This window comes from Balaenoptera acutorostrata, chromosome 7 (assembly GCF_949987535.1).
Source record: "Balaenoptera acutorostrata chromosome 7, mBalAcu1.1, whole genome shotgun sequence".
Lineage (NCBI taxonomy): Eukaryota > Metazoa > Chordata > Mammalia > Artiodactyla > Balaenopteridae > Balaenoptera > Balaenoptera acutorostrata.
Window position 1 is genome coordinate 16,776,409 of NC_080070.1, and position 17,089 is coordinate 16,793,497.

The following is a 17,089-nucleotide window of genomic DNA, read 5'->3' on the forward strand; positions in this document are numbered from 1 at the left end:
TTTTTTAGATAGAGCGCATGTCTTGTATCCATTATTTGCATATTTACCTGGAGCCACTATCTAGGTGTCATTTTATTTTTTATAGTATTTTTAAAGTCAGAGCTGATTTCCACCCTTTAAGGATTGGCACTGGTAGCTATAAGATTTTAAGAGTTTTTTTTTTTTTTAGAATTTTTAATTTTTACACATGGACATTTTAAACCTTTGCAGTTAAACGGAAGTATCTAAAACATTTATTCTGATTAGTTTTATGAAACTGATACATTTATTTATTATCCTGGCTTATTCAATGTAGTCATTTTGGCATAAGAGTTTTGATATATGGATATTTTATACCATGTTTTCTTTATGCCATGTTTGTACATATCCACAGATATCAGGGGATGGTTGAGACTCTAGAATGTGATAAGGATATTTATTTATTGATTATTTGTTAATAAAAACATGCAGAAGGATTAATGGTACTTATCCGTATCAAAATCTTTCTGTTTTTTGTTTATTTGCAGTAAGGTCAAACCCTGGTGTCAAAACTGCTGCATTATAAATGTCACTTCAAAAGTGACATTTATCCTATGTGGTCAGGGCACAAAAGGTTTGTGCCCTGACCACATAGGCTAACCAATGCAGCATTCAAAGATGAGTTTCAGGAATGGTACTTCGCCCCACACCCCTCCTTGAAAAATTATAACAAGCAGGAGCCTTTTGGGTATTAAGAGAAGGTTGGAATAAGAGGTCTAGAGACACCCCAGAACTGCGCATTAAGCAGGAAGTTTAACTGAGGGAGATGGTGTTTGAATTAACATGGCCTGAGAGTAGGGAGAGGGTGGTGAGGAAATTTCCTAAGCAGAGCGACAGAGAGCTGGTTGAGGTAAGGAGTGAGGGGATATAAATGTTCCCATTTGGCTGGGATCTTGGGCAGACAGGACAAGGAATGAGTTGGAGGGATGGTGAATAAAGAGTTCTTTTTTAGCTATAGCAATTTTAATATGCCTATTAGATGCAAGAGGTTTTGGTGAGTAGAAAATTGGATGTATGACTTTCAAAGCTCATTGAAAAAATTCAGGCCTCGACATAGAAATCTGAGGGTCCTTAGCAAATGAATGGTATTTAATTGAAACTATGAGGCTGGAGATCACTCAGGGAGAGTTTGCATAAAGAAAAGGGCCCATTGTCATATCTGTCTACTGAGTGGTGAAGAAGAGCACAAGTTTAAGAGAACAATCCGTCAAAAAGGGTCATGGAAACAGATGGAAACAGATAGGCAGCTGGAAGTCAAGGAGAAGGTGGTATCATGAAAACCAAAATTGAAATGTATTTCAAAAAAGGAAGAAGTAATGAAATGTGTCAGATGGTGTGGAGAGGCTGAGATGACATAGATTGATTTCTATATTTTCCCGAGGATACGTATAAAATACATGGGGGAGGTGTATTAGTTTTATGTAGAAAGTGATGAAACCAACTGGCAGGAAATTTAGCTCTAGATCTTTTGTTTCCTGATGCAGAAACTGGTAATATCAGCATCTCTAGTCTGCGTCAGTGAGAGTTAGAGGGTGATTAGGAGAAAGACCTGTAAGAAACATGGACAACAAAAAGCCTTAAATGCTTTTTAATGACCTTTCTTATGTATGCAATGCAGCTAAACATACTTGAGAATTAACTGTGATGGAATGAATAAACACCAGTAAGTTTAAAAACTTGAGAAATTCCAGTGGGCTCACTAATTTGCAGTTGGGATTTTAGCTGACGGTTTTCTAAGGCTAGAAAAAACTCAAGAGAAAATCAGCATTTGGAAAGGTGTACAAGTGCCCAAGACACCTTATTAGTGAGCCATATGGCATTTCCTAGCCATTTAAGCATTTCTTTGCTTTGGTTTCTTCCTTTCCCAAATTCATAGTGAATTGCCAACAAAGTACTAGGTCTCAAAAATGACACCTTGTATTAACCTAACAAGGCATAATAGGTTATACAGGGATATGTTGGATATTTATAGCCTGCTGAATATTCCTGCCTACACCATCTCTGAGGTCAAAACACTAAGGCCCCTCCATCCTAATGCATCTCATGTAACCTGTAACTGATAAGGTATAACTTGCCAAGCAAAATGCACTGTGCTTGCAGATTCGGGATATTCCTGAGCTTGGCAAATAAACTAGAATTCATAGGGAAATTGGACTCTGCATACCTATTTAATAAAGATGCTTCCTGAAGCCACCTACTATGAAATTATTCCTTCTCTGCTCCCTCCCTGGACTTCTTTATATCCCTTCTTAACTCCAAGTCATAAAGTTACTAAGGAATAGAGGCAGATTCAACCATTCTAGTGATTGTCAACTGGGGGAGATTTGCCCCTCATATGGGACATTAGGCAATTTGGACGTTTTTGTTTGTCATGACTAGGGGACATGGTACTACTGGAATCTATTGAGTAGAGGTCAGGGGTGCTGCTAAACATGTCACAATGCACAGGACAGTCCCCTACAACAAAGAGTTATCTAGCCCCCCAAATGTCAGTTGTGACGGGTTTAAGAAATCCTGAGTCATTCTGATGGCTCTCAGGGCATGACTAGGGACCAGGCAGATGAAAGTGCTAGATGAAGAAAGAAAGTGGAAAGAGGAGCAGGAGGAGAAAAAGTAGTAAAGGAAAATAGAAAGAGGTATCTATGGATATGGTGGAGCAATGGAACCAGGAACAATTAGGGGTTTTGTAGACACTCAGGGTTTCCCCATTTCTATGGGGTACAATGTAGTTGGCACACAGAAGTGTGTTTTCAGAAATATTATGAGCTAATACTTTGAGGTTTTAATAAATACAGTAGGGCTCAATAATAGGTGAAAATGGATCTATTCAGGTGATTCCTCCTCTTTAAGAATTCATTTACTTAGAATAACACTAGAATGGTTGGAATGTTTCACAATAGATATAACAGTTTCAAAAAGTTCTTTCTTCCTTTAGAGCCTTTACAGATATCTTTTGCTTTCATAAGAAAACACTCTTGATCAGATCTGAGCCTACAGCTATTTGTTCATCCTCTCATCTCTTCTTTTTTTCTTTCCTGCATACGCGCTCTTCTCCTGGAGGATAGGTCCATGTTACAGTCTATCAGAGCTCTGTCTAGTCCTAGGCAAACAGCATGTGCCCACAGATATTTGATTTATTCTCCTTCCCTTCATATTGGCTGCCCTTATTCATCTCTCTCCATTATCTGAAATCTCTTCCTCCTTAATTTGTTTTCTGGATTCTAGAAGAGTCTGAATGGATGGGTTGAAACAAGTTCAAGGGAGTCCTCCTGGGAATTAATGTATCTTGTCTTAGGGAAGGACAGGAGTTAGCTAGGAAATTTGGTGAATGTTGTTTTTTGGGGGGGCTAGATCAAAACTGTCAGAAATGGCTCAAATGGAGAATTAAAGTAAGACTTGCCTGGGGCCAGGTCTGTTTGCTGTTACAAGTGAAGGCAAGACAGCTAACACACACACACACAGAGCTGTTGTTGTTGTTAATGGAAGACTTTCTCACCAGAAAAGGGCTCTTGAAAATGTTGGAATATCTCTCATTTCCATCTTCAACCACACCATCACTGTTTCTTCATCTTTCAAAGCTGGATTGGAAATGGGTATTCCATTTCTGCACATTCTTCTGCAGGAGTTGTGGGTGGTAAAGGAGTAGGTCTGAAGAGTGAGAGTTTTGAAAGACAAAACAAAAGAGTAGCAAGTCCATTAGGTGGGATTGTAGTTGGACAGAGATGCATAAATGCATATTTCTAATCATCCCTGATGGTCTATTCACTAAGAATGAAGAGATATTGATATACAACTTGGTGATGGAAAGAGAGAAAAAAAATGAATGAATAGATGGGTTGGGTGCAGGAAATATCAAGGCAGGCAGAGGAGAAATTTGGATGGATACATAAGAAATTTAAAAGTAGTGATTATTGAGTAGACATTGTTCAATGAAGCAGAGATTCCCAATTCAAAGGAACTTGTATTTTGCCTCTGCTTACATCTTCCCTAACTTTTATGAAAGAAAAAGAATTTCATTCGCAGTAAAGGTGTAGTTAAATGCTAGGTGAATATTGCTTAATTGGATAACCTCCTGGCGTGTATAATGGGGCTGCTGTGCAATCATTAAATCATGTGTGCATCAGCTCTGAGTAACTGAATGTAAATTAAGGGCAAGTTTGGCAAATGTGGTTCACATAATTTCCCTATCAATTACATATAATTCATGCCAGTTGACTCAAAAATATATATAAGAAATATCAGGTTTGCTTTTGTGCATGCTATATTTTTAGCATGAGAAACAGATTTTCCATTAGCATATATCAAAAGAGAAAATGCACATATCAGGGATTTTTGAAATGAGTAGTTTTGTTAATATTATTTATTTAAAGAGCATGCAATTTTAGAAGATGGAAAGGAGCATGGTTATGTCCAAGGTTATATCATTCTGCCTACACTATAGAGCAATGACAGTTGCATTCATCTAAATCATACCATTTATATGAAGAAAAATAACAGATCACAAAATGAGCAAGTCAAATATCTTATCTCTTTGATGAATCATTGATTTGATTATGCAATTTGAGGGGACTGAGGAGACGAGAAGCCCTAAACTAGTACTGAAGGCTGTTGATGTGATTGTTAGTGGCACAGCTCAAGGGATTATGTGACTGTCTCCTGAAATGTAGCTGTTTCACACAATCACATTTCTTAAGTGTCTACAGTCAGATACTGTTGAAATTGTTGAGATTGTTTTCTGGCTCCATCAGAAATTGTCTTTGTACATTGACTTTAATGTGCAGCATTCACAAAGCAAACATATGTCGGACCATTCTTTTCACTGTCACTGGCAAGGATGTTGCCATGTCTATCGTAGTGGGTCCATGAGGCTATGGATCCATGGCCCCGTGAAATCCTGGGGGCCAGCCTTGACCTCCTGCTAGGGGCTATTTTGTTTCCTTATATCCCCTTTTCCTGCTCAAGTCTGACTCCTGGTCTGCACTGTGTTGCTGGTCACCCTCCTGCTGCCCCTGAATCCAGGATTTCTTAATGCCAGGGTCACCCACTCTACCTGTGTGCCAGGCCCTCTGTGAGGACACAGGTTACCTGATGTAATACCTACAAGGCGTTAGCAATGTGAGTTAAGACAACACCACAGCAAGTTTTTTCTTAACCTCTATACTAACATCACTACCACTCATGTGTATTCTGATTCTCTTTTTTGAGTAGCAGAAACGGGTATAGGTAGACAAGCTGCAGGAGCTACATGAGTACAGAAGACTCTCATCACCTCTGCGGTTGTCATTAGTTGGTACCATCAGAGTATAAAGAAGTTTACAGATCTTGGCTTTGGGTTATTGTGAATTCCTTTTTGACAATCTGCTTCTCTTTATTCCTGCTCTACTTTTAATCCACCTAGTATACATTCATCTTTGATATTAAGGTCCTCAAGGTATTTCTCTCTTTTTTTTTTTTTCATGGAAAGGCATTTTATTTTAAATATAGCAGTGTGTCAATCCCATGTCAGTCCCAAACTCCCAATCTATCCCTACCCCCACCCTTCCCACCTGGTAACCATAAGTTTGTTCTCTAAGTCTATGAGTCTATTTCTGTTTTGTAAATAGGTTCATTTGTAACTATTCTTTTTTAGATTCCACATATAAGCAATATCATATGATACTTGTCTTTCTCTGTCTGATTTACTTCACTTAGTATGATAATCTCCAGGTCCATCCACGTTGCTGCAAATGGCATTATTTCATTCTTTTTAATGGCTGAGTAATATTCCATTGTATATACATACCACATCTTCTTTATCCATTCATCTTTCAATGGACATTTAGGTTGCTTCCATGTCTTGGCTATTGTAAACAGTGCTGTAGTGAACATTGGAGTGCATGTACCCTTTCAAACCATGTTTTTCTCTGGATGTATGCCCACGAGTGGGATTGCTGGGTCATATGGTAGCTCTATTTTTAGTTTTTTAAGGAACCTCCATACTGTTCTCCATAGTGGCCATACCAATTTACATTCTCACCAACAGTGTAGGAGGGTTCCCTTTTCTCCACACCCTCTCCAGCATTTATTGTCTGCAGATTTTTTAATGATGGCCATTCTGACTGGTGTGAGGTGATATCTCATTGTAGTTTTGATTTGCATTTCTCTAATAATTAGTGATGTTGAGCATCTTTTCATGTGCCTCTTAGAGACATTTCTCAAGGTATTTCTCTTGACTTTCATCAGCTACTTGTGTCATGAAGTCTGCCAGGTTTTATAATCCTGGCTTATCTTAGTATTCCGGTTGTACATAATTCTAGACTTCTGCTTGGTTTTTAACTGCCCACCCAAAGTAGACCTTATGACAGTACCTTTCTGGTGTGTACCCTTTTGTACCTTTCTCCACATTGATACAAAGTTATACACATAGATGTACATCATATACATATGGGGTTTTGTTGGTTTTTGAAAATAAAAATGGATTTACATTTCTTATGCACTCACTATACATATTATACCACAATTTATTTTTAACAGTAATATACCATGGACATTGTCTTGCTCATACATGAAGCTCTAACTCAGTCTTTTAAAACTGCTCCTCTGTTTCATGATATAGATTTAACCTTATCTCTGTGGATAGACATTTATATTGTATACAATTTCTGCCTGAAAAAACAATGTTGCAATAAGCATCATTATACAGATTTGAATATAAAGTTGTGGCAGAAGTGTAACTATATCACATGCTAAACCATCTGTTAATATTCGCCATACTTGTATAGAGTTTCGAATTGCAGTCACATAACACATACAGTGAAGCTATCTAAACTCTATAATCAGAATTTTCTTTACATGAATGTAGTCTCAGTTCCTTGTCTCTGGACTCTGGGTCTCTGTTGTTCCCATTGATTACCATATTTCTAGGGGATTCTTAAGCAAATGGGTACATGGGGGTGGAGAGTAGGTAGTAACATGGCTGGAGAATTTGAGGGAGGAAAAATTCCGAGTTACTAGGCAGTGAACTGCGTGTTAAGAAATACTGAAGATTAGTTTAACGGTTAACAAAAGCTGAAACTATGGAAAATTCTTCAACACCAGAGTCAAAAGAAGGTCTTCATAACCATTAAGGTCATCCTTTCTTTTGCTTTCCTCATGTTTCTGCTTGAGTTGAGTTAAAAAAAAAAAAAAAAAAACTTCTCTCAAACTTGACCTATACAAACCCCATCCATCCTTCAAAACCCCAAATGATAGTAATTCCTCTAGAAGCCATAAACCTGGGCTTTAAGATTATGGCTTCTGTGGTAAGAGAGGCCTGTATTTGAATTATAACTCTACCACTTAATATCTGGATACTTCTGTGAGTTTACTTAAATTTTCAAAGCTGCAATTCTTCATTTGCGGCTTGCTTTTAGGTCCCAGAAAAGAGGTTCAGGGAGAATAGTGGAGTAGATGGTAGGAGAAAAGCCAGCCGCTCAGAGAACTTCAGGTGTTTGATACTCTACAGGTATTTCAGTACCTTTGAAATAGTCATTCCTATTTTTGTAAGTCTGGATATCATTAAGGCATTTTAATGATTAGAATCTTCTTATTTTGTTGAATCCCCTCTGATATAAACTTTGATTATTTAAATTAGTAGCTTTTTAACCTTTTGGGGATCTCAGATCACTTTGATAATCTATGGAAAGCAGTGGAAAATACACATACATATAGACACACCAAATTTACAGGAAATTGCAGGGAGTTCAAGAATTGTTGAACCTATTTGAAGTGTTTTAAAGAGCTCTACGGCTTTAGAAAATGTTTTCACAGAGCAAACATAACATTCTTTTTTAAGCAAAACCCCTTTAAGGAAATTGAGTTATATCAAATGCTTTGTGCATCAAGGTACAGAGTAAATAAACGAACAGAAAATAAGCAAAATAAGTCAGGTACATACATAAAACTCTCCAGATACACAGACACTCACACATGAAAAGGTATACAATTATATCAATATTATGTTAACAGCCTGTGGTAAGCTGGTTATGTGGCTGAGGCAGTATATCAACCTGCATTTTATTAAACTAAATAATAGCCAGCATTCTTGAATTTGAATATTCTAGCAATAACATTATCAATCTTTAGGTTTTAAAAATAAAAAAAATCAAGCATTTCTGTATTCTTTCAGAGTCAATTTTTACCTAGGGAAATTCTGATATTTTTCATGGCGGTCTCTGTAGCACATTTGACATCCAAATTCAGAAAGTATCCTTGGTGTTCATGTCCCTTTACTCTTATAGAAGAAAGTCACATTTCTGTTTGACATCTTTGTTTATTAGCCCTCATAGTTGCCACTAAATGTTTCAGATCATTTTCAAATTTCTTGATTCATAATTACAGTTCTCACTAAACTGAGACATGTTAGTAGCTTTAGATGTTTTATGAAAATACATTAAGAACCCTAAGTTCCTGTAAAAACAAGATATCACATGTGTCAAAATATAATTCTCATAATGTTAAACACAATTCTCATATAAGTAGGTACATGTCACGATTTCATTTAGCCCAAAGCTGGTTCAAAAAAGGAGGACTATATATTTATCTCTGTATCCATAGCTATATCACTTCTGTATCTCTACATATAAATCTTGGTACCAGTCCTGAGTAAGACCAATTTTTCCTCTATTGATTATTTAATTGGCAGAATCCATTCATATAAAAACTCCATCTACCCAGGATTTCTAATAATGGACCTTTTTGTCCCCATAACTTTAGGCCAGTGGTTCTAAGACTTTAGCATACATCAGACTCACCTCAAAGATTGCTGAGTGTCACCCACAGGATTTCTGTAGATCTGGGGTGGCACCTGGGAATTTGTGTTTCTAACAACCTCCCAGCTGATGCTGCTGGTCCAGTGTTCATACCTTTGAGAACCACTGATTTAAGCAGAAGCTTTGCCTGAGGATCACGTGGGGCAGATTAGACTTCCAAAGAAATCAGTGCAACCCCTGATTCGCTCTCTTCTTATCTCTTCTGTGTTCTTCCCGTTTCCTTCCCCCGTCCCCCTCTGTGCCCACAAGATCATGCACACCCAGCCTCACTCCAAGGATGCTTCTTCTATTTGAACATCACAAATCTCTCATAAGGGTCAAACTCCCAGTGTCTTCCCGCAGAGACCTGGCCTCCCTCGTCATCTGTCCCATTTCTGTCAGTGATCTCAATTTCGCTATGGGCCAGAATGCTCCAAATCATGTGTTGTAAGCTAGAATGTGCGTTTCATGTTTTTAAAAATTATTAACGGCAGAGATTCTTTTAGTAGGGGACATTTTTATACCTATGTGGAGAACTGAAATACAAATGACAGCCAGCTGCCACTGGTTCCTCAGCTTCATAAAGGGAAAGAGAGTCTCCAAAGGAAGTGCATGTCCCAAGTTGTATAATTTATGAATGTTTAATGGAATAATTGTAAATCTCCTGGAAACTTTATATGGGAGTTGTTATGTGAAATAATTCATTTCAAAGCAGAGTCCCCGTGTGTGCTTCCAGTGAAAAGTATGCTTCCATCGCTCACCAGCGCTTTGTGTAGGAAAGGACGCTCACTCTTAGAAATAGGTGATGGGGCAGAATGTGGAGTGAGGGACGCCCCTCACGTCATTCAAATGGAGACACCAGGATGTGTATGTCTCTTTCCAGGACCACGAAACCTCCTTCCCCAGGGCGCTCTCAGCTCAGAGACTCTCCCCACGGTGGTGCTTTCTAGATGGTGAGTGTTTCTGTGTTTCCTGGAGGGGTGGGGATTGGGGAAGCCACAGAGCAAGGTATTGATGGATAGAGTGGACTCTAATTTTCCAAAAGACTATTCAGAAACCCTTCACGTGGCTCCACGTGATTGGTATTTGCATCTCAAACGACGTGAACTTGCTGATGTTGCAACACACTTTCCTGAAGTTATCTCCCTCAAAGCAAGTTGGTTAATCTGGCCGAACTTCTCGGCATCAAATTGCTCAAGGTGATATTTCCCTTTCACGCCCCTTTTCCAAAAACGTGTTGAGTGCTTGTCTTCAGGCCAGTAGATTGATTCCGTAAGCACGAGGACGGGTACTAATTGGTATGTCGTTTGCATATTATGGAACTTCCATATTATTTTCAGTAAACCATCATTTCAGGATGAGGTATAAATTTTTGTGAAAGGGTAGGCATTTTCAGTTGTGTTCACATCTGCTCTGCTATTATTGAATGTATAGTAGGTTGGTCATCTTCTGATTGGTTAATGAACCCATTTTCCATCTCTCTCTCCCTAAATGCTGCCTAATCCCACTTTTCTATCCAATTACCCATTTTACAGTACATTCCTGCTTAGATACTCCCAGTGTATCTACTACCCGGTATCTCTCTTGTCTGTGTGGACATTTAGCTTTCACTGTAGACCTTTCTTTTGTTTAGCTTTGTGTGCATCTGAAAGGATATAAACGTGGATAAGAGAATGACAGGATGTGTGAGGGTGTGAATATTTTTTGAAGATGAGCACCTGTATCTATATCAAATCTAATCCATGTAAATCATGACATTGGTTTTCATTAATGGCTTGTCAGCTGCCTCTGAAGATAATCTACACTGCTTTTCTTCCAGGTCCTTTATTCCCTAGTGATGAGAAGCACAATCATTTGTTTTTCCTGAATCCACGGAGTAACAACTTATATTTAAGAAAATTACAAAAATGTATATGAATTATTCTATATAGTCTATTTTATATACAGTCTTAGATAAAATTACAAGTGTGATTAATGGTCTAGATATTAGTTTTACTCTAGAAATAGTTTCATTAAAAACATTTAACAGGTGATTGCAGTCATGGTTAAAAGAACAAAGTAGACTAAGTCCTTCTCAGGCAAATTTTACTCTGTTGCCTGAGTAAGAGGGCAAGAACCATGATTGTCTTATTTCTTAGCTCATTTCCTTTAGAGAGAAGCTATTCATTAAATATCTATGATTTTTGAATGATTATTTGCATTTTGAGTTTTTCCCTCTAGTACTATGTATTTTGTAGAAAATCTGTTTATAATATTGGACTCTGTTAGATAGATTTAAATGAGGAGGAACATAATTCTTTTGAATATTGAGAATAATCAGATTAATTTCTAGCAGCCCAAAGTTTGTCATTAAGTTTTTGTTTTTTGTTTTTTTCCCCTCAAACTACAGATGCAGGCAAGTTCCTTATAGGGATGCTTAAATAATTTTTTTTTTCCTGTTTTAGCTTTCTTCAGACATGGCTTAGGGACTCAGTTTTAAAGTGAAATGATGCCTTTAATACCAGATGTGATCCCAAGCTCTGCATCTTCAAACTCTTTTCCAAAATGAGAATCACTTCCTCAGGAAGTCAGACTACCGACAGTTTTTTTTTGTTTTTCCTAGCTTTATTTACTTGATAAATACATACTGAGTCCCAGCTCTGTTGAGGGTTCTGTGCTGATATCTTGAGACATAAAAGAAGAAATGAAACACAGATCTTTAAAGAGGCAGATATCTTAGTCTCAGAGTTCTCTGTGAAGATAGTTTTTATAAACCATGCGCAAAATGCAAATGTGCATATAGAGGTAGGAGCAACAAATTCTACCTGGGGCAAGGAGGATGGGGCTGAGGAAGGTTTCACAGAAGAGGTGGCATTTGAGTTGGTCCTTAAAACATGATATATTATTAAAAACATTTTATTGAAATATAGTTGATTTACAATGTTGTGTTAAGTTTCAGGTGTACAGCAAAGTGATTCAGATACATATATTGGGCTGGCCAAAAAATTCGTTCGGTTTTCAGTAAAAGTAAGACACATTTTTCATTTTCACCAAGAACTTTATTGAACAACGTATTCATTAACCGAATGAACTTTTTGGGCCAACCCTATGTGTATAGTTTCTTTTTCAAATTCTTTTCCATTATACGTTATTACAAGCTATTGAGTATAGTTCCCTGTGCTACACAGTAGGTCCTTGTTGGTTATCTGTTTTACATATAGTAGTGTTTATATTTTAATCCCAAACTCCTAATTTATCCCTGCCTCCCTGTCCCCTTTGGTAACCATAAGTTTGTTTTCTATGGGTTAAGACATGGTTTAGGTAGGCAACCATAAGTTTGTTTTCTATGGGTTAAGACGTGGTTTAGGTAGGCAACCATAAGTTTGTTTTCTATGGGTTAAGACGTGGTTTAGGTAGACATGTGTAATGGGGAAGGGCTTCCTAAGTAGTGGAATAGCAGCAGCAGAGGTGTGAAGTCCTGAGTTTTTCTAAGTAGACTTGGGGACTGGCCAGTAGTCCAGCATGACTGGATGTAAGGTTTTTGATTGTCATTGTAGGTGAGAAGGTTGTAAATTTGGTGCCAGAACACAGGCTTCTCTGAATGCCATATACATTTTTTTTTTCCTAGCTACTTCTGCTGATCGCTTTTATCGAATAGACAGATCTCAGGTAAGTTTTCTTGAGTCTATCTGTGAAAGTGAAAAATTCCCCAGTAACTCTACTAATCTTTTACTTTTTTTTCAACAAAAACACTGAAATGTGTACAAATTCTGGAATGGTATTCATAGTCTCAGCTATGAGCTTGTTATTTGTCTTCACGTGTTTTGTGATTTGTGGACTCAGGGTGATATGGTTTGACCTTGAAGATGAATCCAGAAGATAAGTAGGCTTATAGATGTTGTCACCAGCCTGCACTCCAAATTTTCATTCACACTGCTACTTTTACTGCTTCCTAGCCAAACTTTATGCCTTTTTAACTTTATTTCTGATTAGCAAATTTGAGACCTCAAGTGTATATCTATGTTGCTTGGTTTCAACTCACCACTTCCCAGAGTTCAGTAATGAGAAAAAAAAATGCTTGTGCCCAATGATAGCTAGTGCTCCCACTGTAAAAGAAGGTACAGAATGGAATCTGTTGATAAAACCAGTTGTTAGACATGCCACTTAGCTTTGACCGGATCCCGGAAGTCCAGGTCATCGTACATGCATGCTGGACCAAGGTGCATGTAGGGTGTCACTTCTTTGATAGTATTTGGGAAGAAGAAGAGGCAAGACCATCTCTGGTTATACCTAACAGTATCCTGGTCAGAGTCCCAAACCAGGAAGGATTCAACTCTCCCCTTCCTCAGCCTGTTGCTACCATGTTGTTTCTGGGAGGGATGCCCACTGGTCAGGCCTCTGAAAATACACTGTGGTCATTTGCTATGTCATAAAATTTCATTATTCCTCAAGACCAAGAATGCTTTGTTTTGTTATTCTTCAGATGATGGATTTGAACATCTTATCAATCATCTGACAGACTCCTTTTTCTTCCTTAGGAACATTTGCACTTTGTGATGGAGATTTCTCAAGATGAGATTTTTATTCTGGACCCAGATATGGTGTTGTCACAGCAGGCAGGGACACCGCCAGGAATGCCTGATCTGGTGGTGGAGCAAGCCTCAGGGTGAGTGGGCTTCTTCTTTGGTGGTGTGGTGGTGAGGCTGGCCGCAGGGTGACATCGTGTGTGGTTTGGCCTTGCACTTGACATTTCTAATGAAATCAAACTATTTTGAAATATAGGTTTTCTTGTGTTTCCTTAGAGTGTAGTATAGCTGGTTCCATTCTAAGTCTGTCTTATGAATGTCTGGGTAGAATTACTCTTTCCACTCAGATCTGTATCATGTGTGAGCCTTCTTTACCCACCACACCAGCATTTCCTACCCAACTAGAAAACACTAGTATTTGCGTTTGTGCATATACATCTGTAATGCCTGTATTATCACATTAAAAAATGACACAGGTGGTTTGACAATTATTTTTTTCCTCCACATCCTTTCTCTTCTTCCTCTCCTCCTCCTCTTCCTCATCCTTCTCTTTTTTTTTCCTATATCAAGGCAGCCTGATACATGTAGATATCAAGCACTTACAATTATGAGTCACATACTGTGCTAAATGCCTTTCTTATATCCCTACTATTACTTCATAGTGACTTAATCATCTTAAGTGCTCTATGCTTATTTCCTCTTCTGTAAAACGGACATGATAATACCTACTCATACAATTGTTTTAAAATTAAATGAGTTGATACATGTAAAATTAGGGCAGTTGGTGGCACTTGATAGACACTCGTTAAAAATTATGTCATTGAAATCATCATCATCATTTCACAATGACCCTGCAGATTTGGTACTGTTATTATTTTAAATCCATAGATAACAAAATTGAGGTTTAGAGAGTTTTTGTAACTTGACCAGTATTGCACAAAAAATAAAGGGGAAAAATTGAGATTTATTCCATGCTAGAGCCCATTTGTGTTTTAACCACCGCATTGAACCACCAAAACATATTAACATTTCTAGATTATTTCGTAAATTCAGTAATGTTTATTTAGAGAGCTTTTTTATGTGCCAGGTACTACTATAAGCACTTGGGAAACAACAGTGCAAAAGTAAAAACACAAAAACCTTTCCCCTTGTGAAGTTTAATGAACTTTTGTAGTTTACTGGTACATAGACGCTAAAGAGTTAAAATAAGGATTTCCCTGGAGAGCACACACACGTGCACTCAAATGGCATATGCAAATGTGTGCACATACTTATACAATATTAACAGACATATTCACTTGAGGTAACCCTCATGCCTGTTCACCCCTGTTCACTAATTTGACCATGGCTGCTATTTCTGAATATCCCACTCTGCCAGGCCAGCTGATAGCAGTGGTACGTCTCTAGTCTGTGGGGAGCCAAGAGAAGACAGAAGTGGCAGGCTGGAACAGATATACAGCTGTGTTTAGGAGCCAGAGCTAGTGATACCGGAGCTGTCCTGGCATGAAGGGAAAGCCGACAGTCACGAAGGATGGCCTGATAAAAAACCCTGGGGGTCCCGGAAGGTAGTGGGAAAGGCCACATACGATAAGTCAAGGCTGTCAGTTGTGGGGAAAGCAAGTGTGATGCTGTGTCCCGCTGTAGAAGCGGTAGGTGCTGGAGTTTAGGTGTCCTCCCACCCCACCTGATCGGGGCCGTAGTGTTTGATCTGGTGAAGGGTGAGCCCATTTTGCCAAGCTCGCCCTGGGCTTTGCCCTCTCAGTCATTCTCTATCAGCTCTAGCTCCAGAGATAAAGTAGCCTGCAAATCCACGAGAACTTGAATCCGTTCCTTTCTTATTTCTTTTCCATTGCCCCCTCTGGAAATAAACTGAGAACTGGGAAGCTGTGAAAGAGCAAATCCAGGCTTTGTTATTTTCTAACCTGTCTTTCTACATCAGGCGCCATTGCTTCTTATCTGTGTCATATTTAAAATTACTTAATCTTGAAATTCAGTTTTCTCATCTATAAAGAGGGCGGCAACATACAAAGAGTTCCTGATGGTTGAGAAAATTAAACAGACTAATAAGGGTGAAATACCTCGTAAATACCCAATAAAGATTAATTTCCCTCCTCACATTTGGAGACAAGAATCAGCCTGAGAAAGAGCAGACTAAGCCCTGTGGCTGACCTTGAATGTCTGGTACCCTTCGCCCTCCCAGAATGACAGACTGGTGGAATCCTGCCCTCCGGAAGCGCATGCTGAGTGACAGCGGGCTGGGAATGGTAACTCCGTTTTACGAAGACTCAGATCTGAAAGATTTCAGCCACTCCCGAGTGCTACAGTAAGAGCTCTTTCTGTCTCTTGTCCTGTGTACCCCTGGGGTTGCTGGGAGAGGATTCTGTGGGGTCCTAGCCGATGGGAAGGGTTCTCGTCTCAGTGGTGCTCCAGCTGTCTCCTGATTGTGTCACCCTGTTCACCTTGCTCCCTTTTACCCACCCCGAAGCTCCCAGGGGAGCCTCGCTTTCCATTTCTCTTGTTCCCGAGCCTCAGTGAGACCTTGCATATGGACCTACAACTACTTTGAACCTCACCAGGGTTTGCTTTACTGGAACCCAGTGTTTACCAGATGCCCCTGTGTTTGCCGTATTGTGAGGACATGCATGAGAGTGACATGAGTAGTTTGGAAGTGACGTAGAGTGTTTTATTTGTGTGAAAATTTTGATGTGCTGTGACAGGTCAGTTTCATGAGTCTCCAGTTCTGAGCCTCTGGCTGTGATGTGTAATATTGCCAGGTGGTTTTGATGGCTGAGGTGCAGTGCCGTGCACACTGTGTTGTAGTCTCTCTGGGTAAATGATGCAGCATTTGTTCAAAGGTCAGGACAGTGGGTGTGCTTTCATCTGAGGGGTGGGTGCTGAGTTTTGCAACAGTGTTGATACACCCGTGTCCCGAGAATCCTCCCTTCTGTCACCCCTCCTTGCAGGAGCAGGTTCAAGGTGCACCCTGTGGTCATGGACACAGTCATTTGCACCCATTGTTTGACTCCAGTCCAGTCACCCCATCTCAGAGGTTGTATAAGTTCGTTGTAATTTGTGAGATCAGGCTGGTTTCCAGTCCGATTCAAGGTCCTAATCGAATAGGGACAGTGGCCTTGTAACTATGCAGTCTTACCATTTTTACAAAATAACAAGATGATTGAGATTCTTAGAAGCCTAGGGTTAACCGAAGAGGCAGGGCAATGCATTGTTTCTAAGACCGGAAGCAATTTCAGTGTGACAAAGGAGAGGAAAATGAGAAATCTGAAGCTAATTATTTTGGTGGTAAAGGTTCTACTCAGACACCCCAAGGGCAAAAGGTGATTTCATTTTAATTGCTTCTCTGTACTACCTCTTATTCTGTTGTGTGAAGAGTGGAAAGGAAAAAATGAATTACTATGGATTTTCCTTTTTAATTAAACCGTGTTGTTAGTTTCTGATGGCAATTTGATTGCTTACAATTCAGGACATTTTTTTCATTTCTTTTGTATATGGAATTGAGCCTTGTGAAGGAGGCTGAGTCAGCCACCCACTGACAGCTAAAAAAGTGACCATCTAGCTTCGGGCAGATTTATTTGAAAATTAGGGTTTTAATTAGCCATAGAAATAGAAATTAAGACTAGACAAACCAGATGAGTGTTTCAGTTATTCTTATATACAGGCTGTTTCCAAAAGTGGAAACAAAAGCTCAGGCACATGAGCTCAATCTGGTTTCCTATGCCCTGATTTTTCTGTGTATAGTATGTTAATATATATATCATGATATGTGAGATTGTTTCTAAG

General features: G+C 38.9%; 1 protein-coding gene across 3 annotated transcripts in view; it reads left to right on the plus strand.

Annotated features, from left to right (window-relative positions):
- DGKI (diacylglycerol kinase iota) overlaps nt 1-17,089 on the plus strand; it is a 473,650-nt gene that overhangs the window by 386,343 nt on the left and 70,218 nt on the right. For all 3 annotated transcript variants that reach the window (XM_057550578.1, XM_057550579.1, XM_057550580.1), the window contains 4 exons: nt 9,670-9,739; nt 12,394-12,434; nt 13,304-13,431; nt 15,492-15,614. In XM_057550578.1, coding sequence (XP_057406561.1) covers nt 9,670-9,739; nt 12,394-12,434; nt 13,304-13,431; nt 15,492-15,614 — 362 coding nt within the window. The remainder of the gene's footprint in view (nt 1-9,669; nt 9,740-12,393; nt 12,435-13,303; nt 13,432-15,491; nt 15,615-17,089) is intronic.